The sequence below is a fragment of the Ursus arctos genome, unplaced genomic scaffold (genome assembly GCF_023065955.2).
Source record: "Ursus arctos isolate Adak ecotype North America unplaced genomic scaffold, UrsArc2.0 scaffold_21, whole genome shotgun sequence".
In the NCBI taxonomy this organism is placed as follows: domain Eukaryota; kingdom Metazoa; phylum Chordata; class Mammalia; order Carnivora; family Ursidae; genus Ursus; species Ursus arctos.
In genome coordinates this window covers 4,806,131-4,832,761 of record NW_026622886.1, presented here as the reverse complement: position 1 = coordinate 4,832,761, position 26,631 = coordinate 4,806,131, and the positions used below count along the sequence as shown (strand labels likewise).

Genomic DNA, 26,631 nt, shown 5'->3' with positions numbered 1-26,631 from the left:
GCTGTCTCTGAGTGGAGGGCAAATCTTCCCAGTCGTATCTAGTACTTTGAGCTCTTGCTTTTGCTCTTTTCTCCCAATTTCTCATCCAATGCTTTCTGTAAGTTCATATTCATCGCGTTTTTCTGGTGCCACCGTCCTGCAGAGAGGGAGGGAAGGAGCCAGCCCAGATCACCCAGAGGACTTCTGGAGTGCCCGGGCCTGGGTGATCCATGAATCTCCCAGCCCCATCCCAGAGCTCTACCTGCTGCTCTGGTTTCTCACTGCATCTTGGGGCCAACACACCCCGCCTCCGTAGGAGAGCACCCGCCTCCCACAGCCCAGCCCCCCACGTACCCAGATCGTCCGTCTTCCTGCCATGCCAGTGCTCTATGTCCCTCACTGATTTCTCAATCACCTCTGGGGTGTAGGAGGCCTTCATGAGGCTCTTCGTCTCCTCAGGGGCCCCTGTGGAGTCCCATGAAAAAATCCCCAGAAACCCCAAGTCAATGGAGGTCAGGCACTCGAGGATTCATACCTGGGTGTCAGTTTCCCCTATGGATGATGGACTGTGGGAGGGCAGGGGTGTGGGGAGGCAGGCCTGGGTTCAAACACCAACTCTGGCATTTATGAACAGTGTGGCCTCAGACAAGTATTTAACCTCTCAGAGCTTTGGTCTCTTCATCTATTCAAAGGAATAAAATTTTCTTGCAAGATTGGGAAGATGACATTACTGGAAATTTGTTGAAGTATCTGGCATGGAACAACTAATATCTGTATTTTCAGAAAATTTATTTCTAGGGGCGCCTGGGTGGCTCAGTCAGTTAAGCCTCTGCCTTCAGCTCGGGTCATGATCTCGGGGTCCTGGGATCGAGCCCTGCGTTGGGCTCCTTGCTCAACAGGGAGCCTGCTTCTCTCTCTCTCCTCCCCTCTCGTGCTCTCTCTTGCTATCTCTGTCTCTCCCTCTCAAATAAATAAATAAGATCTTAAAAAAAAAAGAAAATTTATTTCTATATTGCATTGTATGTTAACTAAAATTTAAATTAAAAAAGAAAGTGTATTTCTATGTGTACAGTTAAAATACACACACAAAGAAATAAGTTATCAGGATCAAGAGTCAGCAGAAACATCAGGGGACTACATCCCGAAAGACAGCAAGGATTCAAATGATCAGTTACAGAATGTAAAATAAGTGTATTTAATGTTTGAAGTCACGAAAGAGAGAATAAAAGTATCAATAAAGAATAAGAAATTACCCAGAAAGAGCAGATTCATAAAAGAAGCAAATGGGATTTCGGAAATGGAACCTATAATAATTGAAAAATAACTTCAATGGATGATAAGAGGTCTGGGAAATGCTTTGAAATAATGCGGGCTGGACAGACGGGTGGGTGGGAGAAAAGATGAAACTTGAGATTGGACTTGGATTAATTGCTCAAGCAGGATTACAAATGCAGCATAGTAGTCATTAAATTGTTCTCTCTTCTGGGGTGCCTGGGTGGCACAGCGGTTGAGTGTCTGCCTTCGGCTCAGGGCGTGATCCCGGCGTTATGGGATCGAGCCCCACATCAGGCTCTTCCGCTATGAGCCTGCTTCTTCCTCTCCCACTCCCCCTGCTTGTGTTCCCTCTCTCGCTGGCTGTCTCTATCTCTGTCGAATAAATAAATAAAATCTTTTTAAAAAAATTGTTCTCTCTTCTTTTAAGTTTGAAAATTGGCATCAGAAAGTTTAAAAGCAAATTTATGGGACAAGGAAAATAGCAGAGTAGATGCAGCTAAGAAAAAATGGTCAACTGGAAGATATAGCTAAAGAAATTAGCTAAGGAGGGGCATCTGGGTGGCTCAGCTGGTTAAGAATCCAACTCTTGATCTCAGCTCAGGTCTTGATCTCAGTGTCATGAGTTCAAGGCCTGCACTGGGCTACACACTGGGCGTGGAGACTGCTTAAGGAAAAAAAAAACAGAAGAAGAAGAAATTAACTAGAATGCAGCACGGAGGAGGGAAAGAGATGTGGAAAATATGAAAACGCTAAGATGAAGGTCTGATATATGTGTAAGTGGAGTTCTGAAGGCGAGACTGGAGAAACTGGAGAGGTGGCATTTGAAAAGATAATCATCGCAGGAAATTTTCCAGAATTGGTGCAATATAGGAATTCTCAGATTCAAGAATCAGTTTCCCAATAAGCATAAGTAATAATAATTCTTTAGCTAGGTACTTTCAAGTAAAACTTAAAGTACCAGAAACAAAGAAATCTTAGAAGTGGCCATACATTGATGTATATTTATATCAATACATATGCATGTACATAAATTGTACATGGGTTATAATTTTTGGAGTAAAATGATGATGATGTCTAACCATCTTTGAAGAGGTACTATATGCCAAGCACATTCTCAGAGCTTGATAGAGCTTACTCATGGAATATTCTCAACAACCCCGAGAAGTAGGTATGATGATGATTCCCCTCTTACTGCTGAAGTCACGGAAACACAGAAAGGTTAAGTCACTTGTCTAAAGTCACATAGCTAATAAGTGAAAGTCAAGGGCCCAAACCCAGACCCTGTGTCTCCAGAATCCACAGCTTAAACTACTTTGTTTCTGTACAGTTGAAATTCTGTAAAATAATAACATGTAAGCTGAGATGGGGACAGAGAGAATAAAACCGAGGCCTGTTAGTGTCCTTACATTATTCAGGAAAGCCTAAATATCTTGTTTAACTTTAGAATGTATTAGCTACGCGTGTAAAAATGTCAAAGGTAACCACTAAAAAATAGGGAAATTAAAGACACACATTGGGAAAAAAAAAGAAACTTTACTCAAATGAAAACAAGAAAAGAAGGAGGAAAAAAGCAGCACCAACAGAAAACACAAAATAAAGTCATAGGAATAATTTCAAATGTATCAAGGATTAGTGTAAATATAAATAGACTAAGCCCCATTGATGAAAAAAAATGATCAGACTACAAAAGACATTTTCCAAATATATATTATGTGAAGCATACTAAAACAAAAGGACACAGAGAAAGGATAAACATGGAAGTATAGAAAAAGATGTGCCAACCACGTACTAACCAAAAGCGATCTGGTTGCGTTTTATTGATATCGGACAAATGGACTGTAAGGCAAAGGCATTGCGAGATAAAAACATGAGATAAATAAAAACCACTGCAATTCATCCAGGCGATGTAATAGTTCTAAACTTGCTGCATTAGAATCATCTCAAAATAGATGAAGCAAAATTGCCAGAGCTACAAGGAGAAATTGACAAATCTGCTGTCATCGGGAAAGACCGAAAGATACATGTTTAGTAAGTAACAGATCAAGCAGAGAATATTAACAAGACCTTAGAAGACTCGTATAGGAACACTTAACAAGCCTGCTCTATTAGACAAACACGAAACTCCGAACCCAAGGGATTATTTTCTAGGTATTGATCATCTACAAAAATTGACTGTCCCCTGGGCTATAAAGCAAGTCTCTAGTAACAATTTCAAAGGACAGAAAACCATGTCAGGCCACTTTCACTAATGAAAACACCATCCAGCTAGAGATCCACAATTTTAGAGCAGTTTTCATTGTTTGGTGTTTATGGCTTTAAATGCTTACATGACAGAATGTTAAGTTAGAAATTTGAGGGATGCCTGGGTGGCTCAGTGGGTTAAGTGTCTGCCTTTGGCTCAGGTCATGATCCCAGGGTCCTGGGATCGAGCCTCATGTTGGGCTCCTGCTTAGCAGGGAGTCTGCTTCTCCCTCTACCCCTCCCCATGCTTGTGCTTGCTCTCTCTCTCTCTCAAATAAAATCTTTAAAAAAAAAATTTAGATTGAAGGGGCGCCTGACTGGCTCCGTCAGTAGAGCATTCGACTCTTGATCTCAGGGTTGTGAGTTCAAGCCCCATGATGGGTGTAGAGATTACTTAAAAATAAAATCTTTTAAAAAAAAAGATGTTTAGACAAGGGAATATTACTCAGTCATCAAAAAGAATGAAATCTTGCCATTTGCAATGACGTGGATGGAACTAGAGGGTATTATGCTAAGTGAAAAAAGTCAGACAAAAACAAATACCATATGATTTCACTTATATGTGGAATGTAAGGAACAAAACAGATGAATATAGGGGAAGGTAAGGAAAAATATAATAAAATAAAAATTGAGAGGGAGGCAAACCATAAGAGACTCTCAACTATGAGAAACAAACTGAGGGCTGCTGGAGGGGAGGGGGGTGGAGGGATGGGGTAACTGGGTGATGGGCATTAAGGAGATTAGGTGATGTAGTGAGCACTGGGTGTTATATGCAACTGATAAACCACTAAATTCTACCCCTGAAACTAATGCTACATTATATGTTAACTAGAATTTAAATAAAATCTTGAAAGAAAAGAAAAGAAAGCAAGAAAGGAAGGAACTTGGAGTGAAGGCCTAAGGATAACAGATATCAGAAATCAGAGCAAGCCGTGAAGCAGACTTCTGGATTTCTCCATGGAAATTTCAAGTAGGCACTAAAAATCTGTCGAAGGAAGGCACCAGCATCGAGAGATGAAGTGGTCTGATCTGGGAAACTGGCTAGGCTGTGTTTGAGAGGACTTCTTTGGCTTTTTACGTGCTGAGTCGCCGCTCCCCACCACCAAAGCCAAGGTGGGGCCCGCCTCTCATGTTAAATCTAATTAGAGGCTCCACAGTGGGGTGACCTGGGAGCTTGATGTAGACCCCAAGAGTCTGGGGGGTACCAAGGCTTGGAGCAAAAGGCCCTGGCCCGAGATGGCAGGGCAGAGAGAATGCGAAGGCCAGTCCTTCTGCAAAGGGTGAGGGGGCTCCACAGCCCCGGTGTGGGCTGGTGGAGAGAGAACCATCCTGGAGCCATTTAAATTAAAATCCTATCCTCATCCGATCCTTCTCACTGGTCTCCCTGCTTCTTCTCATGCCCACTGTGTTCTTCTGTCCAGCCTCAACGTAACAGCTTATGGATCCTTTGAAACAAAAGTCACTCTGTACAAAACCGTACAATGGCTCCCAGTAAAAAGTGCAGGAAGAGCCAGTGTACCCAGCATGGTCATGGTCCCTCTGCCTGACTGCTCTTCCCCAGCAATCCATAGGCTGACCTGCTCCCCTCCTACAGGTGACTCAAAAGTCACCTTCTCTGTGAGGTCCCCCCGGACCAGTCTATTTAACATTGCCTGGGGGTTCACACACAGGGGCTAACACTATAAAGACAAGCAGAGGAACTGTTAGCAAAAGGCAGGTCCTGCAGCAGGAGAAGTACCCGACGGGCTGCCCAGGTACCTGTGAAACCCGACCTGAACCTGGCAGGTGGCAGAGGAGGGAGCTATTACTATTATGCTTTAAACAGCACACATAGATGGGGAGCCTGGGGGGCTCAGTCAGTTGAGAGTCCAACTCTAGATTTCGGCTCAGGTCATGATCTCAGGTCATGAGATCGAGCCCCACATCTGGCTCCAAGCTCAGCGGGGAGTCCGCTTGAGATTTTCTCTCTCCCTCTCCTTCTGCCCCTCCCCCCCACTCTCTCTCGCTCTCAAATAAATAAATAAATCTTTAAAAAAAAATAATGAGAACTCAGCCCCAGGTCTGACCATTCCTAGCTGTGTGGCCTTAAGCAGGTCATTTAACATGTCCAAGCATCAATGTTTCTCCCCTAAAAAAAAAAGGAGGGGCGAATGGTAGCACCCACTGCTGTGTGAAAATTGAAATATGTCTAAGATATTTAAGAGCTGAGCCTGGTGGCACATGTCATATGCTGTGTGTAAGTGCAGCCATTATTAGTATTAAGAAGAAGCCTCAGGGGTGCCTGGGTGGCACAGCGGTTAAGCGTCTGCCTTCGGCTCAGGGCGTGATCCCGGCGTTCTGGGATCGAGCCCCACGTCAGGCTCCTCCGCTGTGAGCCTGCTTCTTCCTCTCCCACTCCCCCTGCTTGTGTTCCCTCTCTCGCTGGCTGTCTCTCTGTCACATAAATAAATAAAATCTTTAAAAAAAAAAAAAGAAGACTCAAAGAACCTACAAACAAATTGTGGGATTAGTAAGCGAGCTGGGCAGGAGTTCAGGACAAAAGACATTAGTCTTTTAGGCAAAAGAAAAAGCCGCATCTGTGTATAAAGCAGCAGAGTTAGAAAATGTCATTTTAAAAAAGATACCATTTGTAAGAAGCAGCCAAAAAGTAAGTCCTTTAAAGAAATCTAACAGAGGAGTTAAGACGGCAGAAGAGTAGGGGGACCCTAAGCTTGTCTCGTCCCGCACACACAGCTCCATAGTTAACAAGTCCTGCGGAACGCCCGAGAAATCAATCAGAAGTCTGAGAGAACAAGAACTGTAAGTCTACCAGTAGAAAAGCCACCACCTTTTGGAAGGTGGGAGGTGTGGAGAGTTGACTTGGGGGGAGACACAGGTGAAGATACTGTGGTGGGGGTGGGGGGAGCTGGCTTAAGGAGGCCACAGCCAAGTATTGTAAGCAGCGGAGGGCAAAATCAGAACTTTTCGAAGTCCACTACCATGGGGGATGTGCCTGGCTTAGAGGCGCTCAGGTGGTGATGTGGGGCGGAGTCCCAGGAGTGACAGGGTGGTCTGAGGATCGCTGGGGTCAGGGGAAGAACGGGTGGTGCCTAAGTGCTGTACTGTTCCCAAGCATAGCAGCCAGGAAGCCAGCTGAGAGCAGCGGTCTAGGTGCCGGCTTTCTGATCTCTGTTGCCATAAACTTCAAATGCTGCGTGATCCTCTAAGACGGATGGGCCAGCAAATGGCAAAAGCCTGCGGAGACCCTTCCCCCCGGGGATCAGCGCGGGTCCACTCTGCAGGAGTGCCTAAAATTTGGAGTTTTGAAACCCACTGCACGCCTGACATAAAACAGCTCAGTTGCAAGCAGGATGAACACGGAGTTCTGATGGAAACTGGGGAGCCAAGAGTGATTGATTGCTCTTCCGTGAGGGCTCCCTGAAGAATGGGGGTGCCCACTTTCAGCTGTGGGGCTAGAGAGCTGGGGGGCCATATTCATCACATCCCACCCTGAGTGCTGGAAGCCTTCAAGGAGCAAAACAGTGCCACCTAGCGGAGACTGGAGCTGTTGACACTGAGCCCTGGGCCCTAGAGTCACATTTCCACGGAAACAAGCCTGAGAAGCACAACAGGCCCCTGCCCCAGAAGACCAGCACAAACAACTCTCTGGCACCAAGTCCACTGACCAGAGGGGGCTGCAAAGCTTCAGCTCTAGGGGAAAGACGATCTAGCTTCCTTTTTACTTTTATTCTTTGTCTTTAATTATTTTTTCATTTATTTTCTAATTTTTTTCAATTCCTTTTAAATTTTTATTATTTTTTAAAAATTTTATTGTTATATATTTATTTTATTTTATTTTGTTTTATTTTATGTTGTGCTATGTTATGTTATTTTTGGATCTAGAGACTTTTAACAAGACACACCTAGGATCTAGGGGGTTTTTTGTTTTTTTGTTTTGCTGGGTTTTTTTTTTTTTTCTTTTTCTTCTTTTCTTTTCTGGACAAAATGACAAGATGGAGAAATTCACCCCCCCAAAAAAGAACAGGAAGTAGCACTCATGGCTAGGGATTTAATGCTGATATAAATAAGATGCCTCAACCAGAATTTAAAACGATTATAAGGATACTAGCTGGGCTTGAAAAAAGCATAGACGACACTAGAGAATCCCTACTGTAGAGATAAAGGAACTAAAATCTAGTCAGGCTGAAGTTAAAAATGCTATAATCGAAATGCAAACCCAAATGGATGCCATAAAAACGAGGATGGATGAAGCAGAGGAATAAATCAGTGATATGGAAGATGAAATTATGGAGAATAATGAAGCTGAAAAGAAGAGGGAAAGAAAGGTAATGGACCACGAAGGCAGACTTAGGGAACTCAGTGACTTATTAAAACATAGTAACATTCGTGTCATAGGAGTTCCAGAAAATGGAGAGAGAGAAAAGGGGACAGAAGGTTTATTCTAACAAATTAGAGCTGAAAAGTTCCCGAATCTGGGGAAGGACACAGACATTAAAATCCCAGAAGCACAGAGAACTCCCATTAAATTCAACAAAAGCTGACCATCGCCAAGGCATATCATAGTCAAATTCGCAAAATACACAGGCAATGGAGAAATCCCGAAAGCAGCTAGGGAAAAAAATCCTTAACCTACAAGGAAGACAGATCAGGTTCACAGCGATCTGTCCACAGAAACTTATCAGGTCAGAACAGAGTGGTAGGCTATATTCAAAGTGCTCAATGGGAAAAATATGCAGCCAAGAATTCTTTATCCAGCAAGGCTGTCATTCAGAATAGAAGGAGAGATAAAGAGTTTCCCAGACAAACAAAAACTAAAAGAGTTCGTGACCATTAAGCCACCTTGCAAGAAATTTTAAGGGGGTCTCTTTGAGTGGAGAAAAAAAGACCAAAAGCAACAAAGACTAGAAAGGGCCAGAGAAACTAGAAAACACCAACTCTACAGGTAACACAATGGCACTAAGTTCATATCTTTCAATAGTTGCTCTGAATGTAAATGGACTAAATGCTCCAATCAAAAGACATAGGGTATTAGAATGGATTAAAAAAATAAGATGCATCCATATGCTGCCTACAAGAGACTCATTTTGGACCTAAAGACACTTGCAGATTGAAAGTGAAGGGATGGAGAACCATCTATCATGCTAATGGATGTCAAAAGAAAGCTCGAGTAGTCACACTTAAATCAGACAAACTAGATTTTATTTTTTTATTTATTTGAGAAAGAGAGTGAGAGAGCACGTGGGGAGGGAGGAAGAGAATCTTAAGCAGACTCCACACTAAGTGTGGAGCCTGACGCAGGGGCTGATCTCACAATGGTGAGATTACAACCTGCGCTGAAACCAAGAGTCAGACACTTAATCACCCGAGCCACTCAGGTGCCCCACAAACTATATTTTAAAACAAAGACTGTAACAAAAGATGAAGAAGGGCATTATATCATAATTAATGGGTCTATCCATCAAGAAGATTTAACAATTGTAAATATTTATGCCCCAAATTTGGGAGCACCCAAATAAATAAATTAATAATAAACATAAAGAAACTCATTGATAACAATACAATAACAGTAGGGGACTTTAAACCCCACTTACAGCAATGGACAGATCATCTAAGCAGAAAATTAATAAGGAAATCAACAAGGAATGACACACTGGACCAGATGGACTTAACAGATATATTCAGAACATTTCATCCTAAAACAGAAGAACACGCATTCTTTTTGAGTGCACATGGAACATTCTCCAGAATAAATCAAATACTGGGTCACAAATCCACCCTCAACAAGTACAAAAAGATTGAGATCATACCATGCATATTTTCAGACCACGATGCTATGAAACTGGAAGTCAGCCACAAGAAAAAATTTGGAAAGACTTCAAAATACATGGAGGTTAAAGAATATCCTACTAAAGAATGGATGTGTTAACTAGGAAATTAAAGAATAAAAAAAAATACATGGAAGCAAATGAAAATGAAAACACGACAGTCCAAAACCTTTGGGATGCAGCAAAGGCAGTCCTAAGAGGGAAGTATATTGCAATACAGGCGTTCCTCAAGAAGCAAGAAAAGTCTCAAATACACAACCTTACACCTAAAGGAGCTAGAAAAGGAACAGCAAATAAAGCCTAAAACCACCAGAAGAAGTGAAATAATAAAGATGAGAGCAGAAATAAAGGATATAGAAACAACAACAACAACAACAACAAAACAGTAGAACTGATCAATGAAACCAGGAGCTGGTTCTTTGAAAGAATTAATAAAATTGATAACCCCTTAACCAGACTCATCAAAAAGAAAAGACAAAGGACCCAAACAGATAAACTCATGAATGAAAGAGGAAAGATCACAACCAATGCCCCAGAAACATGAACAATTATAAGAGAATACTACGAAAAATCATATACCACCAAACTGGGCAATCTGGAAGAAATGGACAAATTCCTAGAAACTTACAAACTACTAAAATTGAAACGGGAAGAAATAGAAAGTTTGAACAGACCTATACCAGCAAAGAAACTGAATCAATAATCAAAAATCTCCCAATGAACAAAAATCCTGGGCCAGATAGCTTCCCAGCGGAATTCTATCAGACATTTAAAGAAGAGTTAATACCTATTCTTCTCAAACTGTTCCAAAAAATAGAAATGGAAGGAAAACTTCCAAACTTATTCTACAAAGCCAGCCTGACCTTGATTCCAAAACCAGACAAAAGACCCCACTAAAAAGTAGAATTACAGGCCAATATCCCTGATGAACATGGATGCAAAATTTTCAATAAAACACTAGCAAATCAAATTCAACAGGACATTAAAAGAATTATTCACTATGATCAAGTGGGATTTATTCCTGGGCTGCAGGGTTGGTTTAATATTCACAAATCAATCAACATGATACACCATGTTAATAAAAGAAAGGATAAGAACCATATGATTTTATCTATAGGTGCAGAAAAAGCATTTGACAAAATACAGCATCCATTCTTGATAAAAACCTTCAACAACTCAACAATGTAGGCATAGATGGAACATACCTCAACATCATAAAGGCCATATATGAAAGACTCACAGCTAATATCATTCTTAATGGGGAAAAAACTGAGAGCCTTTCCCCTACAGTCTGGAAAAAGACAGGATATCCATTGTCACCATTACTATTTAACATTGTACTGGAAGTCTTAGCTTCAGCAATCAGACAACAACAAGAAATAGAAGACATTCAAATCGGCAAGGAAGAAGTAAAACTTTCACTATTTACAGACAACATGATACTCTATTTAGAAAACCTGAAGAACTCCACCAAAAAATTGCTATGACTAATACATGAATTCAGCAAAGTCACGGCATATAAAATCAATGTGCAGAAATCTGTTGCATTTCTATAAATCAATAATGAAGCAGCACAAAAGAAATCAAGGAATTGATCCCATTTGCAATTGCACCAAAAACAATAAGATACCTAGGAATAAACCTAACTAAAGAGGTGAAAGACCTGTACTCTGAAAACTATAAAACACTTACAAAAGAAATTGAAGAGGACACAAAGAAATGGAAAAACATTCCATGCTCATGGATTGGAAGAAAAATTGTTAAAATGTCTATACTGCCCAAAGCAATCTACACATTTAATGCAATCCCTATCAAATACCACTAGCATTTTTCACAGAGCTAGACCAAACAATCCTAAAATTTGTATGGAACCACAAAAGACCCTGAATGGCCAAAACAATTCTGAAAAAAGAAAAATAAAACTGGAGGCATCAAGATCTTGGACTTCAACCTCTATTACAAAACTGTAGTCATCAAAACAGTATGGTACTGGCACAAAAACAGACACATAGACCGATAGAACAGAATAGGAAACCCAGAAACGGTCCCAAAACTCTATGGTCAACGAATCTTCAACAAAGCAGGAAAGACTATCCAATGGAAAAAAGACAGTCTCTTCAACAAATGGTGTTGGGAAACCTGGACAGCAACATGCAGAAGAATGAAACTAGACCACTTACTTACACTATACACAAAAATAAATTCAAAGTGGATAAAAAACCTAAATGTGCGACTGGAAACCATCAAAATCCTAGAGGAAAATTCAGGCAACAACCTCTTTGACCTTGGCTGTAGCAACCTCTTACTAGACATCACCAGAGGCAATGGAAACAAAAGCAAAAATGAACTATTGGGACTTCTATCAAGATAAAAAGCTTTTGCACAGCAAAGGAAGTAATTAACAAGACTAAAAGGCAGCCTGTGGAATGGGAAAAAATATTTGCAAATGACATGTCTGATAAAGGGTTAGTATCCAACATCTATAAAGAACTTATCAAACTCAACACCCCAAAACCAAATAACCCAGTTAAGAAATGGACAGAAGACATGAATAGACACTTTTCTAAAGAAGAGATCAGATGGCTTAGAGACACATGAAAAGATGCTCAACATCACTCATCATCAGGGACATACAACAAAACCATGATGGGTTATCACCTCACACCTGTCAGGATGGCTAAAATTAACAACACAAGGAACAACAGGTGTTGGTAAGGATGTGCAGAAAGGGGAACCCTCTTGTGCTGTTGGTGGGAATGCAAACTGGGGCAGCCACTCTGGAGAACAATATGGAGGTTCCTCAAAAAACTAATAATAGAGCTACCTTACAACCTAACAACTGCACTACTAGGTATTTACCCAAAGGATACAAAAATACAGATTTGAAGGGGCACATGCACCCCGATGTTTATAGCTGCATTATCAATAATAGCCAAATTATGGAGAGAGCCCAAATCCATTGACTGATGAATGGATAAAGAAGATGTGGTATAAATATATACATATATTACTCAGCCATCAAAAAGAATAAAAAAAGAATGAAATCCTGCCATTTGCAATGATGTGGATGGAGCTAGAGTGTATTATGCTAAGCAAAATAAGTCAGTCAGAGAAAGACAAATACCATATGATTTCACTCATGTGGGAATTTAAGAAACAAAACAGATGAACATATGGGGGGTGGAGGAGAGAGGGAAACAAACCACAAGAGACTCTTAACGATAGAGAACAAATTGAAGATTGATGGAAGGAAGTGGGTGGGGGATGGGTTGGATGGGTGATGGGTATTAAAGAGGGTACTTGTGATGAGCACTGGGTGTTGTATGTAAGTGATGAGTCACCGAATTCTACCCCTGAAACCGATATTGCACTGTATGTTCACCAACTAAAATTTAAACAAAAATTAAAAAATAAAGAAACCTAACAAAGAAAACTGCATAGTCCTTATAGAAAAAGATTATAAAATGTAATTTACAGATACTGAAAGAAGATCTACATTAATGGACCTGCCTATCATATTTGTGGATTGGAAAATTCCTTCTCATAAAACTGACGATTGCCCCTAATTAAAATCTCAACACGGTTTTTGTTTTATAGAAATTGACAAGCTGGTTCTAAAATCTCTCTATGGAAGAGGGGTGTCTGGGTGGCTCAGTCGGTGAAGCCTCTGCCTTCTGCTCAGGTCATGATCTCCGGGTCCTGGGATCGAGCCCCGCATCCAGCTTCCTGCTCAGCAGGGAGTCTGCTTCTCTCTCTCTCTCTCTCTCTCTCTGCCCCTCCCCACCGCTCATTTTCTCTCTCTCTCTCTCTCTCTCTCAAATAAGTAAAAAATAAAAATAAAATCTCTATGGTAGAGTCAGGAACCTCAAATAGCCAAACATTAGCTGGGGATGATGGTGGAGAGGTGGGCCGATATCTGCCCAACCAGATACCAGACTACCTCTCATACTTGGTCATTAAAAGCATAATAGTCGGCCAATGGGCAGAATGGAGAGCCTGGAAACTGACCCCTGGGCACGTGGAAGCTTGGTGGACAACAGTGGTAGCCCTGCAGGTCCCTGGGGGGAGGGGTGAAACTACCCAGTAAAAGATTCTGAGACAATTGGTAATCCACATAAAGGAGGAATTAAACAGGAATCCCTGCTTCTCACTGACAACAGAAATCAACTCCGGGTGGATTAAAGGCTTAAATGTGAAAAGCAAAACTTAATATTTTAGAAGACTATATAAAAGATTTTCTTTATGACTCAGCATGGGATAGGATTTCTTCAACCCACTCTTCCTGGAACCTTCTCTCTGAGGAAATAGCAATTCCATCCTCCCAGGCTTCCAGGTCAAAAACCTTGGAATCAACCTTAAGTCCTCTCTCATACACCCCAAATCCATTCATTAGCATATTCAGTGTGCTCCAGCTTACACAAATACCCAGAATCCTACTGCATCAGGCCACCTTCACCCTTAACCTCCCTGGGCCACCATATTGTAAAATGGAGCCCTCCAGAGTTGTGTAGGGCCCCAGCCCTGCTCTCTAGACAAGGCACCATCATCTGTCCCACCTGGATTTTTGCAGTCGACTCCTCACTGGTCTTCCCATTTCTGCCCCAGCTGCCCTGCAACTATTCTCAACGACAACTAGAATGGTCTTTTAACAATGCCATGCTCCTGCTTGAGACCGTCCCCTGGTCCCCCCCCCCCCCAAAGGGAAAAGACTTTCTGGCGGCCTTCCCCTCCGAGCCCATCTCCTATCTGATTTCCTCTCCCTTACTCTGGTGAGGCCACAACCTGGAACAGCAAGGGCAAGACTGACGGGGTGGGTGCGAACAAGAAGGACGCCGGGGTGAAGCCCACCGGTGCTAAGGCTGAATGAAGCTTGAATTTACGGTGCTTGCCAATGTCCTGACTGTGAACACCACCGCGGCTCACCGTGACATAGCAATGCGTTGCCAATCAGGGAAAATTTAACAATGGACTCTTGTGAGCGGGTGGGTGCAAGCTGGTTTGCGCTGCCTCCGGACCCACCCCTGGCACAGCTGCCACGGTTGTGTTTCTCAGGCTGGTGACCCGTGCACAGAGGCTTTTTATACAATTCTTTCACGTTTGGGTAGACGTTACCATATAAGGTGGGGCGCAACCTCGGGTGATATTTGTTATGGAGACAAGTGGAAGGCATGAACCCCGAGGCCCAGAACAGAAGACAATCTGAGCTGTCTTCTCTCTCCCTCCTCCAGCACCACCCCTCCTCCAGGCTCAAAGAAAGAGCCAGAAAGGCTTCCGGTGGCTGTCTGGTTCCTTGGGTGACGGGGATCTGAGCCCGGTGAGGAGGTCTGCCAGGCTGTGGGGGCACAGAACAGGGCCTGGCGGGACGGAGGGAAGAAAGAAGAGGACCAGAAGGATGTCATGTTTGGCAATGAGGCGAAACTCGAATGTGGGGGCCGAGAGAAGCCCATGCAAGCCGGCGGCGGACCTCCAGCTGAGCAGGCCATTAAACCACTTTGGGAACAGTGTCATAGCTAGGGAGGTGACCTGGAGCTGAGGAAAGACTCTGGGGCTTTGGCAGCAGGAGAAAAAGGTGGATTTGAGCTCTGACCCACCTCCTGTTACTGAGAGGTCTTGGGCCAACTGTTTCCAATGAGCCCGTGAAATGGAGCGAACAGCTCTCACCCCAAACAAACAGGACTACGGCTGAGCCTCAGGAAACACCGTACATTGATGTCCGAACCTCCAACCCACCCTTCTCCCCAGGCGGGGCCACCACGGCCCTGGGAAGGGAAAGCAATGGCCTGCCAATGACTCGTTTTGAGCCCCAGGCCAAGCACCTTCAAGTGGCACTTCAGAGCCCTGTCAATGACCCAGTGAGGGCCATGTCATCATTATTATCCCCATGGTGCCAAGAAGGTGACCGAGGCTCAGAGAGGTGAAGGATCCTGCCCGAGGCCACACCCAGCAAGTGGCAGAGCTGAGCTTTGAACCTAGGAAGACTGATATTGTCACTGTGACCACAGGTGCCCAGGCCAGGGGTGCCGGGGCCTCCCTCTGGCAGACTACGACACCAGAGGTCCCCGAGCGAGTGAGGAGCTATTTGTCAGCTGGCATGGATCATCCGCACGGTGAGAATGGATTTGCCTGGCGGCCTGGACATTCCCAGCACAAGGCACAGGGCCTGGCCCAGAGAGCGCCCTTGGTGGCCACGCAATGAGTGTCCGCTGTCCCCAGGAATGTGTCCTGGGTCTCAGACCCCCTAGGGGTCCAGGAAGGGATGGCTTGGGGACCACAGGTGCTGGCAGCCCCCACCCTTGCCCTTTGGCCTGACCTTGAAACAGGTTTGATCGCATGTTGTAGCCCAAATCATAGTAGTCTGAGAAGATGGAGGTGATTTCCACAGGACTCTGGGTCCTGCTGGGCCATGAGTTTGCCCTCTTCTGGCCCTCAAAGACCTCACCGATGGCCCTTCGAGCCTGCACAGGGGGCGAGGGAGAAGAGACAAGGGAGAGAGAAACAGGTCAGCCCCCTAGCTCTCCTCCAACCCCTCCCCCCTCTCACCTGCTCTCGCCACCCCCTGCCGCACCCCTACCCTGCAGCTTTCAACCAGGCCCTGGGCTGGGGGCTGGAAGAGCTGAAGGCCCTCTACCCCTCACACCACCCCCCTCCCACACGGGCACTGGGATGGTAACGATCATAGAGCCTCCTCCCCGCTTTGAGCGCCTACTGTACACGATGGGAAGAGGTCTTCATAAGGCAATATTACTTCTGCCATTTATAAATGAGGAGGCCGGGCCTCAGGGCAGGACTCACCCTGTCACCACATCTGGTGAACTGCAGAACCCCGCTTGCCTCTAGAACAGAAGTGTCACCCAAGTCTGCCCTGGGTGGCTCCTCAGATTTCACTGGGGCCAACTCCTTCCTGTACCCACGAGGGACCTGTGAGGCTCAGAGTGGCTGAGCCCAGGCCTCGGAGCCAGAAAACTGGGGTTCGAGTCCCAGTTCTGCGATAACCCAGCTGCTGACATTGGACAAGTCTCTGGTCCTCTCTGGGCCTCAGTTTCCCTACTTATAAAATGGGGGTGCGGGCAGAAATGTATGGTCTTTGAAGTACCTTCCAGCTCTGATAATCACTGGTTCAGTGACACCCACAATGTGTCAAATCTAGAGAGAAAAACCAGATCTCTTGATTCAAGCCCAGGACAGTGATGGCCAAAGAGGGAAATGACAGCTTCCAGGGCCGAGAGGGGCAGTGAGAGATAGTGACCATAGAGCCAGACTCAAACTGGGATAAGATCTTCCAAGTGCGACAGGACATTTAGAATTGTGACCTCCCGGACTAGCAGGTGGGTGTGGTCACCACCCCTTAAGACTGACAAAGTAGAAGGGGACCCAGCCCACAGCCTTTGTGATCCTGGGAATTCCACTTCTCAATGTGACCCCAAGCACATCACGTCACCTCTCCAAACCTCTGTTTTACCATATGTTCAAAAAGAAGCTATAACTCGGGCCTGGCCTACCGCACAACGTAGTCTCTGTGGGGGTTGAGATGATGGCTTTGACGGTATGTCTCAAAACACCAGAGCAGGAAGAACTCCCAGCATCTGACCAGAAATAGCAGTTTTATCTCAACTTTCAGTTATCAGTACTGACTCTCTGGTATAATGTATCAGGTGGGGGAAAGGTGCCGGCATCGACTAGTGATGTCTGCCATGAATGCAGTCTAGGAAAGTCGGGGTGTGCGTGCCATCTATTTGTCAGCCTCATCTAGTCCAACGGCCTCACTTTACAGAGGTAGAGACTAGAGCCCAGAGAGGGGAAGTAACTGATCCAAAGTCACCCAGCATTCAGGGGCAGAGCCAGGATTCAAACCCAAGTCTTCTGATCCCCAGTCAACACTGTCTCCTTAGGGGACTTGTTCGAGTTAAAAGCATCTAATCCAATACCAGACTTATAACTGGAATGTCAGGAAGGGCCAGGCCCCCAGAATATGCTGGCCCAGCTCAGATCCTTATCCCACAGGTCTGGGTGAGTTTGGTTAATTTACCGAACCCCTCTAAGCCTCGGGCTCCTTATCCGTAAGTTGGTGATAACAGTACCTTCCGCACTGGGAAGATCACATGAATTGTCTTATGCGAAGACTTCAAATTGGGCTCTGCCTGGCACATAGCAAGTGCACAGTCAACACTGCTCTCTAACAGTATTACTATAGGAACTCTCTGCTCAAGGGCAGGCTCCTTGGGGGTCCCCCTAAGTCTCCATGCATAACGCTTCCTCCTGTGCCCGCTTGGATACCTGCTCCTCAGAGACCAGCTCGTCCACCACGTGGCTCCCAAACTTGTGACGAATGTTGTCGGGAATGCTGCTGCTCCCCTGGCCCTGGGCGCCCGTGTTGGGGCCCTCCTTCAGCCCCTGGTTCAGTGGGGCCCCCTCGTGGAAAGAAGACCTTCTGTCCCTCGAGGAGGGTCTGCAGCCTCCCTTCCTCAGGGACCCACACTGTGGGTCCCTCCCCGGGGACACACAGTCGCTGCTGATGACCGATGGGGGTGGAGCCCGGACCTCCTCCGGGTAGACCTGCCTTAGGGGGCTGCCTCCCCGGGAGGGGGTCTGCTGTGGGGAGACTGGGCCCTGGCACTTGAACTTGGAGGTGTCCAAAGGGCTGGGGGCAGTTCTCCAGGGGTCCGTGTCCTGCTGGTCTTCCTTGCCGTTCAGATGGACCTTGGGCAAAGTGGTTGTACCTGAACAGAGGGAGAGAGGGTGGGAGGGAGACAGACAAGTGCAGAGTGGGGGGCAGGAAGGGAGACCGCGATGGGGGTGGGGAGGAGGAAGAGACAGACACGGACCCCCAGAGCCCCAGAGCAGCAGCAAAAGAAGGTGAGGAAACTGCAGGGACCCACGAGAAACGGCTTTCTCTGCGCCTTAGGCTGCCTCTGCTCTTGCTGGGACCTGTATCCCCACCTTACACGTGACGGACAGAACAGACAGTGCGTGTCATCCTCGTAAAGGTCAAGGATTTAATGATTTTTTTTTTTTTGAGTCTTCCAGCAGTCTTCCAGTATCTAAGGAGTGACATGAACGTTTTCCAAGACCCCCGACTCACCAAGACCCCTGGCTCCGGGCGTCAGTGACTTGTGGGGAACACTTAAACATCTGTCTTTGTTCCTGGATGCCTGAGAAGACAGGGCACTTGACCACCGTCCTCAATACCAACCCCGGGCCCCGGGCAAAGACGAGACTCCCTCTTCTTTCCTTCCTGAGGCTCCCAGATATCTGTACCTACTCTCTCTCTGTCTTCAGTAAACTCTGCTCTCACTTCCTCTAGGCACGCATTTGATTTCTATCCTGTGCAAAGCCACAGACCCTCTTGGCTGGTGCTGCGGGACCCCTCTCTGCGTCCTTGGACCCAGCCGGCCTGCATCAAAGGGACAGGGACAGAGAGAAGTCATGGGAGCCAGAAGCACGGGTGAGGAATCAGGAGAGACAGAGGAAGAAGGTAGTTTGGTCTGCCAAGCTCCCACCAGACGGGATCATCCCACATGTTTTTGACGATAGGGGCAGCAGGCCCAGACCTTCTAGCCTTGCGGTCTCACTGTGTGACCTTGACGTCCCTGTGCCTTAGGGAACCTGGCTCCATTTGATTAGTTCCCTTCCCCTCTTTGAACTCTCCAGCGATCCAGTGAAGAAAACCAGCAGCCGTGGGAGCTGGCAGAGGGCGTCCTTGACTTGGCCAAGTCACAGAGCTGGCAGGCCAGCTCTTTGCTCTGCATTCAGAGCTGCTGCCCCACCCCCACATCCCTCTGCTATTGTCACCATTCAGGTGGTATCACCCCAGCCACTTCCCGGCTCTCACACCCCCAAGTGTCTCCCCACCCCACCCCCACCCCTTCTGGCCCTGACTCCCAGCCCCAGGGGTCTCCTACTCCCAGCCCGCAGGCCTCCTTCCTCTCTTCACCCAACCCTGACTCCCACCAAACAGGCTACTCCTTCGTCCCCACCCATGCCCTGTGACGTCCCACCTCCCAGGGCCTGCCCAGGCTGGAAGGCCTGCCCCTCCTTCTCCCTGAGACAAAATCCTACCCTTCAGCTCCTTCAAATGCCATCTTACCCCAGGAAGTCCTTCCCGACACCCACCCCTCGCTGGCCTGGCCGCAGGCTCCACACCCCTCTCACGACCCTGGGTTTTCGCTTTCTCTGTTACTGTGGGCTACAAACCTTCTCATTTCCCCTCCAAGATGGGAGGTGGCAGTCTCACTGAGGCCGGGCCATGGGTGAGTGGGTCCTGGACCTTCCTCAGCGCCCACCAGACAGCCCCGTGCATGGGAGCTGTGGGCGGAGTCTGTCAGCCAGCCAGGGAGGAGGGGGCGGCGGGGGCGGCAGACCCAGGGGAACCCTGTGCCTCATCAGTGTAAGACGTCATTTCTTTTCATGGTCACCCCTCTGACATCAGGCTGCATCTGACAGTTGATGACCCTTGATCTAACCAGCAAGGTTTTCGCTTTCTTTGTGGCGGGTAAGTCACATAAATAACAGGGTGTCTGACAACTAACCTGACGGTGACCTAACACACCAATTTATATAACGTGTTACACGTAATAATACCCGGTGGTGTGTAAATTCTTCCTTACCCGATTCTTTCTTGTACTTTCTGTGCAAAATAAAGAAGAGGAGCCATTCCCTCACCCCCACCCCCAATCTTAACCCCAGGTAATGGCTGTAAACACATTTGGTGAGCTTCCTTCCAAAATATTCTAGATGGTTCCTCCAGCCCTCTTGAAGTGTTCATAGTTTCGCTTTGCTTTTGTTTCTAAATGAAATTGGATTCTATGTATTGCTTTGTCACTGGCTGGTAAAAAACCTACCACTGGGCCTTGGGGATTGACCCATGGTGGGAGACACAGACCCGACTTCCCTTTCAAACAGGGCAGGACTTAGCGGCTGCCCCACTGGTGGTCATTCCGATTGTTCCAGGCTTCCTTTTCAGAGAAAGCTGCTGGAAAGCAGTGGGTTTTGGCGGCCATTGGGGGTTTTATTGCACTCTCACCGAACCCTGCTCTGCTGTCACCAAGTGGTGGCAGTGCAGCAGCCGACCCTTCCCCGGGGGGGGGGGGGGGGGGCGGCAGAGACAGAGAAAGCTGATGTCCAAGCCCGCCTGCCTCTCCTTTCCTTCCCTCCTCCCCCCACACCAGTGAAATCAGATGCTATTTCATTCTTGCTCCTTTGTCATCTACACAAAAGGCACACCAGAAGACCCCCCCCCCTCCAGTCCTGTCCTGCCCCAGGCAGCCAAACAAACCGGAGCTTCCAGGGACAACTGAGGCTTGTTGGGTGGGGAGGGCACCCTTCTCCATAGAGTGGAGGCAGGTATGAGGCCCACGCAGTGCACTCAGCGTCCACCTGCTCGGCCATGGCCCCTCCTCCTGCTCCCTGGGGTCCTGCGGCCCAGCACAATGAGGGGCTCCTCTTGGGGTCCCACAGGGTGCAGGGCTCAGAATTCCAGCAGTAGACCTCCCCATTTCTCCCAGGCCCCAATTCACACACTGAGGGAGCACCTACTGTGTCATGTGCTGTGCTAGGCACTGGGGATGCAACAGGGAACTGAAGGGCCAACCCCTGTCCTCTAGGAGCTCAGTGTTTGTTGAATGAATAAATGAGCGTCCGCTGGCAGCCCAGGAGCCTCACTCCCACTCTGCCCCATCCCTTCGGCTATAAAATGGGCAGAGTGAATCCAGCTTCTCTTGCTAGTGTGAGGCCAAATGGTTCCTGGTCAATTGTCCCGGCTTGGCCCTTTATCAGAAACCCCTGCACTCATTACATTGGCAGATTCTTGAGCCCCTCCCGGTCCCTGCATCAGAACCTCTCTGGGAGAGGCTGGAATCCGAGTGTTTAACAAGGCCTGGGTCCTTGGGTTGTTGGAGAGAGCTTCTAGCAGCCGTGTCCCCTGAGTCTCACTGGATGGCCACTCACTGTGGGGCCCCTATCAGAGCTGACCTGACCCGACCCAGCCACCCCTGCATTGAAAGCAGAGCCCCCACCTCTGGGATCAGGCCCAGGACCCAACCTGGACTACTCCCCCACCTGCCTCTCTCCAGCCTTCCAGTCATATGGACTTCCCTAGGCTCCACCAAATCACGAGGCCTCTCACTTCCAGAATTTAGCCCACACTGTTCTCTGTGCTTAGAACACTCCATTCACCCTTCCTTGGGCCACACCTCTCCCTGGGGTGAGCTCACTCAGGATCCACATGCACCTTCCACCACCACCCCCCCACCAGCCCCGACCCCCACTGGGTTCTCCCTCAGCCCTGCCCTCTGGGTGCACACTTCCCCTCTGAGCCCCGCAAGGGGGCACTGCACTGGGGCCAAAGCCCCTGGCTGGACAGAGCGGAGGGGCCCAGCAATATTCTCCTCTCTTTGATTTCTGTCTTCGAACAGACTGCGGAGGAAGTCAGGGCCCCACAGTGGGTATGGAGGCCCAGGTGAGACCGAGGGAGGAGGAGAATGTCCCTGGTCAGTCTGCCTTACCTGCTCGGTGGCCCAGCTCCATCGACTCTTGCTCTGGGATAGGTAATTCCAAGCTTAGTCCTGTAGACAAAGAAACACATCTGGTCATCTCAGATGACGCAGTCTCTGCAGAGAAGGATAAGAGGAGAGCTAAACAGGCCGTCTGTCCAGCCCCTGACGAAAGGGCCCCCCATGCTGTTTCCAGTCCTCTCTGGTACTCAGCAAGCCCCCTCCACCCATCACCCATCCCCTCTGGCCTGCCACCTGGACCCCTGCAGACTCTGCCCTCTCTGGAAAGCCAGGTCACTTCCAATGCCAGTGCCTCAAAGAATTTTCTCATACAGCCTGGGGGCCCTGAGCTCCTCTTGCCCTTTGCACCCTCTTCCTTCCACCTTCTCCCCCATCTGCGGCACCCAATGCTTCCCTGGGATTCCCCAGCAGGCCCCTGGCTGTGGGAGGCCTTGCCCCAAGCCCCCTATCCTGGTGACTATTTGCCTTCCTACAAGTAGGACTGTGTCCATTTTACTAGCTGGTCATTCAAGCTCAAGGGGAAGGAAGCAGCTTAGCCAACATAGGAGAGCTGAGAGCAGGGGCCATGCTGCTGTGACCTCAGCCTTTGCCTTTGGGCCAATTCTGAGGAGCAGCTCTGGCATCTACAATAGCGTCCGTGGCTTTCAGGTTTGTGTTCTTTTTCCTAGTGATTTTCTTCTTATTCATAACATCTGATTTTATTGCAGTGTCTTTAAGATTTTGTGAATCTGGTAAAACAATTCATTGTATACAGTGAATGCTTAGTACCTAGGCCTAAGTAGGAAGATCTTTGTAATAAGGAAAACAGAGAAGTAGCAAGTCAGAGCTGAAAGGGATCTTTGGGATTAACTAATCCAATCTCTTCATTTTATAGATAAAGAAACCAAGGCCCAGAGAGAGGAAGTGACTTGTGTCAAGTCAACCAGCAAGTTGGTCTGCTGGTAAGTTCAGAGCAGATTAAGAACCAGATGGGTTTTAGGGGTGTCTGAGTAGCTCCGTCGATAAAGCCTCTGACTTCAGCCATGTCATGACCTCAGAGTCCTGGGGTGGAGCCCTGGGTCAGGTGTCCTGCTCGGTGGGGCGTCTGCTTATCCCTCTCCTTCTGACTCTTCCCCCACCCCACTCGTGCTCTCTCTCTCTCTCTCAAATAAATAAAATCTTTTTTAAAAAATCAATTTTATTCTTTTGAAAAATCACAAAGCAAAACACCCTATTAATGTTGGCACTTCATAATTGTGTGGGGATAATTCTGTGATTGTGCAGCTTCTGATAGGACTCCCCATGACCCCTACCCCTTGGTATTCATACACAGCATTAGTCCCCCACCCCATCCCCCTGAGTGTGGGCTGGACTTAGCAGCTCACTTTTGATCAAAAGAATATGACAAAAATGGGAGGATGTCACTTTGAGATGAGATTAGTGACTTCTGTCTTATTCACACTCTTTCTCTGGCTCTTCTTGGCTTGTTTGCTCTGGTGGAAGCAGCTGCCATGTTTCGAGCTGCCCCGTGGAGAAGCCAAGAGCTCATGAGGAAGGGAGACCCTTGGTCCAAGAGTCCTCAAAGAACTGCATGAATCCTGCCACCTGACTGAGCATGGGAGTGGATCCTTCCCCAGTTGAGCCTTTGTATGAGAACACAGCCCAGCTGACACATTAATTACAGCTTGTCAGGGACCCTGAGTCAGAAGACCCAGCCGGACTACACCCAGGATCCTGACCCATAGAAACTGTGAGATAATAAATGTGTACTTTTTTTAAGCACATAGTTTTAAGTTGCTAAGCTTTGTGGCCATTTGTCATGCAGCGGTAGATCACTAACATATATTTTGGTACCAAGAATGGGTTTGCTGCTGTAACAAATACCTAAAAATGTGGGAGTGGCTTTGGATTTTGAGTAACATGATAGAAAAGACTTAAACTGCCTTAAACAGATAGTGAGTAGAAATCTGGACTTGGAGGCTGCTGCCCCTGCAGGCACAGAAGGATGGGAGGAACATGTTCTTAGAACTTGGAGGAAGACATATCCTTGTGATGTAGTGACAGAAACTTAGTGACACTGTCATTGACAATTATGTGGAAAGCATAACATGGGACAAATGAGCCAGGGGGTCTAGCAAAGGAGATTCCCAAGCACGGAAGGTGTCTCCTGGTTTCTTCCTGCTCCTTGTAGTGAAATGCGAGAGAAGAAAGAAGCATTCACTGAAGGAAGGACCATTGAACATAAAAGAGGCAGGACTTAATAGTTTTGGAAATTCTTATCCTCTCCAAGTGCCAAAAGATGCTAAAATTAAGAAATGGCTTCAGTCAGGAAAAGGTAGCCAAGGGTGTGACTGTACCACCTTTCATTAAAAGCTTATACAGATGAAAAGCTCAGAGCATATTATTCAGTCACACAAAGGATCCTTTAAAGAGATAAGGATGCACATCACAGACCCCCAGCGGGGTAACAGGGCCTCTAGGAAGCTTAAGGGTGCTGTGTCTCCGCAGGAGCCCCAGAAGAGAGGAGCATAGCTGTTGTCTAGAGGTGTGAGCCCCTGTAGGCTTCAGTTATTGAGATAATCATATCAGCAAAAGCACTACCAGCTTGGAGAAAAGGGGGCAGAGAGAGTACAAAATGGGAGAGACCAAAAAAACCCAAAAACCAAAAACCAAAACCAAAAAACAAAGTGGGAGAGACTAGTGGATTCTCAAATTCTACTAGAAAATTCTGACAAAACTGCTCAGCAGACACACACACACACACACACACACACACACACACATACACACACAGAAGTGACTTCTGTCTTATTCACATTCTTTACTTATTTTTTTAAAAGGATAATTAGAGAGTGGAAGCGAGTACCTGTTGGGTGGAGCTGAGAACCATGGAGAATTACTTCCAGGCCTTGAAACCCAATCAGGAAAAGTTCAACATTTCCTCGGCTGGATTTCAGAACTGCTATGGACCAGTGACTCTTTTGTGTCTCCAGTGTCCTCATTTTTGAATAGGGATGTCTATCACTTTTATCCCAGGTTTGCCACACCATTTTGCGTTGGGTGTGTTCAGAACAGGTAGCTTAGTTTTAGAACAGGTAGCTGAGTTTCATGAGATCAACTGTTGGGGAGGGACTGAGCTCAAGAAACCACACCCAAGGAGTCTCATCCACACCTAATTTGCAGAACCGGGCTCTAGATTTAGAGCTGATGTGGGCAGTTGACATCGCCTGCAAGGATCCTGTTCCTTGCTAGTCACACCTTGTATATAGTCCCTCCCCTTGAGTGTGGGCTGGACCCGTTGACTTGCTTCTAACCAATAGAATATGTGATGGGATGCTACTTCCAGGGTTACTGAAGATAGAATATAGAAGATCGTGACTCTGTCTTGTTCACACTCTCTCAGGCTCTCCTTGGCTCGCTCACTCTGATAGAAGATGGGCCCATGTCATGAGCTGCCCTCTGGAGAAGCCCGCATCAAGGATCTGAGGGAGGTCCCTGGCCAACAGTTCATGAGTAACTGAGGCTCTCAGTTCAACAATCCACGAGGAACTGAGTCCTGCCATATGCTTGGCCCTGGAAAGGGGTCCTTCTCTAGTTGAGCTATTTTTTTTTTAAGATTTTATTTATTTATTTGACAGAGATAGAGACAGCCAGTGAGAGAGGGAACACAAGCAGGGGGAGTGGGAGAGGAAGAAGCAGGCTCCCAGCGGAGGAGCCTGATGTGGGGCTTGATCCCAAAATGCCGGGATCACGCCCTGAGCCGAAGGCAGATGCTTAACGACTGAGCCACCCAGGAGCCCCCCTAGTTGAACTTTGATTACAGTCTGTGGAAGACCCTGAGACATGGGATCCATTGGAGCTGGATTTGTATTTCTGACCCAAAGAAACCGTGAGATAAAAAATCTTCTTAGGGGCACCTGGGTGGCTTTGTAGGTTAAGCGTCCCACCCTTGATTTTCAGCTCAGGTCATAATCTCAGGGTTGTGAGATCATGGTTGTGAGATGTGCCCACATTAGGCTTCATGCTGATCGTGGAACATGCTTGAAATTCTCTCTCCCTCTCCCTCTGCCCCTCTCTCTCAAAAATTAATTAATTAATTAATTAATTATTTAAAATGTTCTTAAAGCCACTAAGTTTTGGGGTGATTTGTTCCATGGCAAGAGATAACTAATACAGCTCATATGTTACCCATTCTCACATCTAGCAGATTAGTCTGTCTTCATAAGGACTCAGGAGTTCAGAGAAAGTATTAACTCCCCCTGTTTCATAGATGGAGAAACTGAGGCTCAAGAGAGAAAGAGGACCTCAGCCAGGTGGCACTGAAACCAAGCCCGACATCTTCTGTCTCCTTCGAGTGAGCTGTCTGCTCCTGTCCCCATTCCCCATCCCAGTTACCCCCTCCCCCGGTGTGCCCACGGCTGTGTCCCATCAGCCCCAATGGCACCCCAGTCCAGAGCAGGCTGGACTGGCGTGACCAGGAGTGTGGACTCACTGCCAGTTTCTGATCTGGAGAGAAAGGTCCCAAGAGATGTCAGTCAAGGACGATGGGGGAGGAGGGTCCAGGAGCTTCTGGGCACTCTTCCCTCACGAGCAGCCCTGAATGGAGAGAGGGAAGATGAAATCCAGGGTCCCGGAAGACCCCCACCCACTTCACAGGCCTCTGCCTCACCTCTCCACTCTCTCTCATAATGTCAGAAAACACGTGAACCACTCTGGTGTGTGCTGAAGCCAGGAGTGCGGATCCACACGGCAAAACCGCTGGTGAAGACACTGGGGGAGTTGCCAGGGAGCAGCTCTCCTCCATTGTTCATTGCAGTCGCCAT

At 47.1% G+C, this 26,631-nt stretch overlaps 1 protein-coding gene across 1 annotated transcript; it reads right to left on the bottom strand.

Moving 5' to 3' along the window:
• Positions 1-26,631, bottom strand: CIMIP4 (ciliary microtubule inner protein 4). Its single transcript, XM_026499675.4, has 6 exons — positions 26,517-26,631; positions 21,821-21,880; positions 17,595-18,037; positions 15,631-15,775; positions 334-444; positions 1-136 (listed from the first exon to the last, which is right to left on the bottom strand). Exons 1-6 carry the CDS (start codon positions 26,629-26,631, stop codon positions 39-41), a joined length of 972 nt encoding a protein of 323 aa, XP_026355460.3. The 3' UTR covers positions 1-38.

Coding starts and splice junctions, on each gene's coding strand:
- CIMIP4 (XM_026499675.4), bottom strand. CDS start 26,631: ATGGCGACTGCAATGAACAATGGAGGAGAGCTGCTCCCTGGCAACTCC. Junction 18,038..21,820: donor GGAGCTGGGCCACCGAGCAG/GTAAGGCAGACT, acceptor CCCTCTGTTCAG/GTACAACCACTTTGCCCAAG. Junction 137..333: donor CAGGAAGACGGACGATCTGG/GTACGTGGGGGG, acceptor CCCTCTCTGCAG/GACGGTGGCACCAGAAAAAC.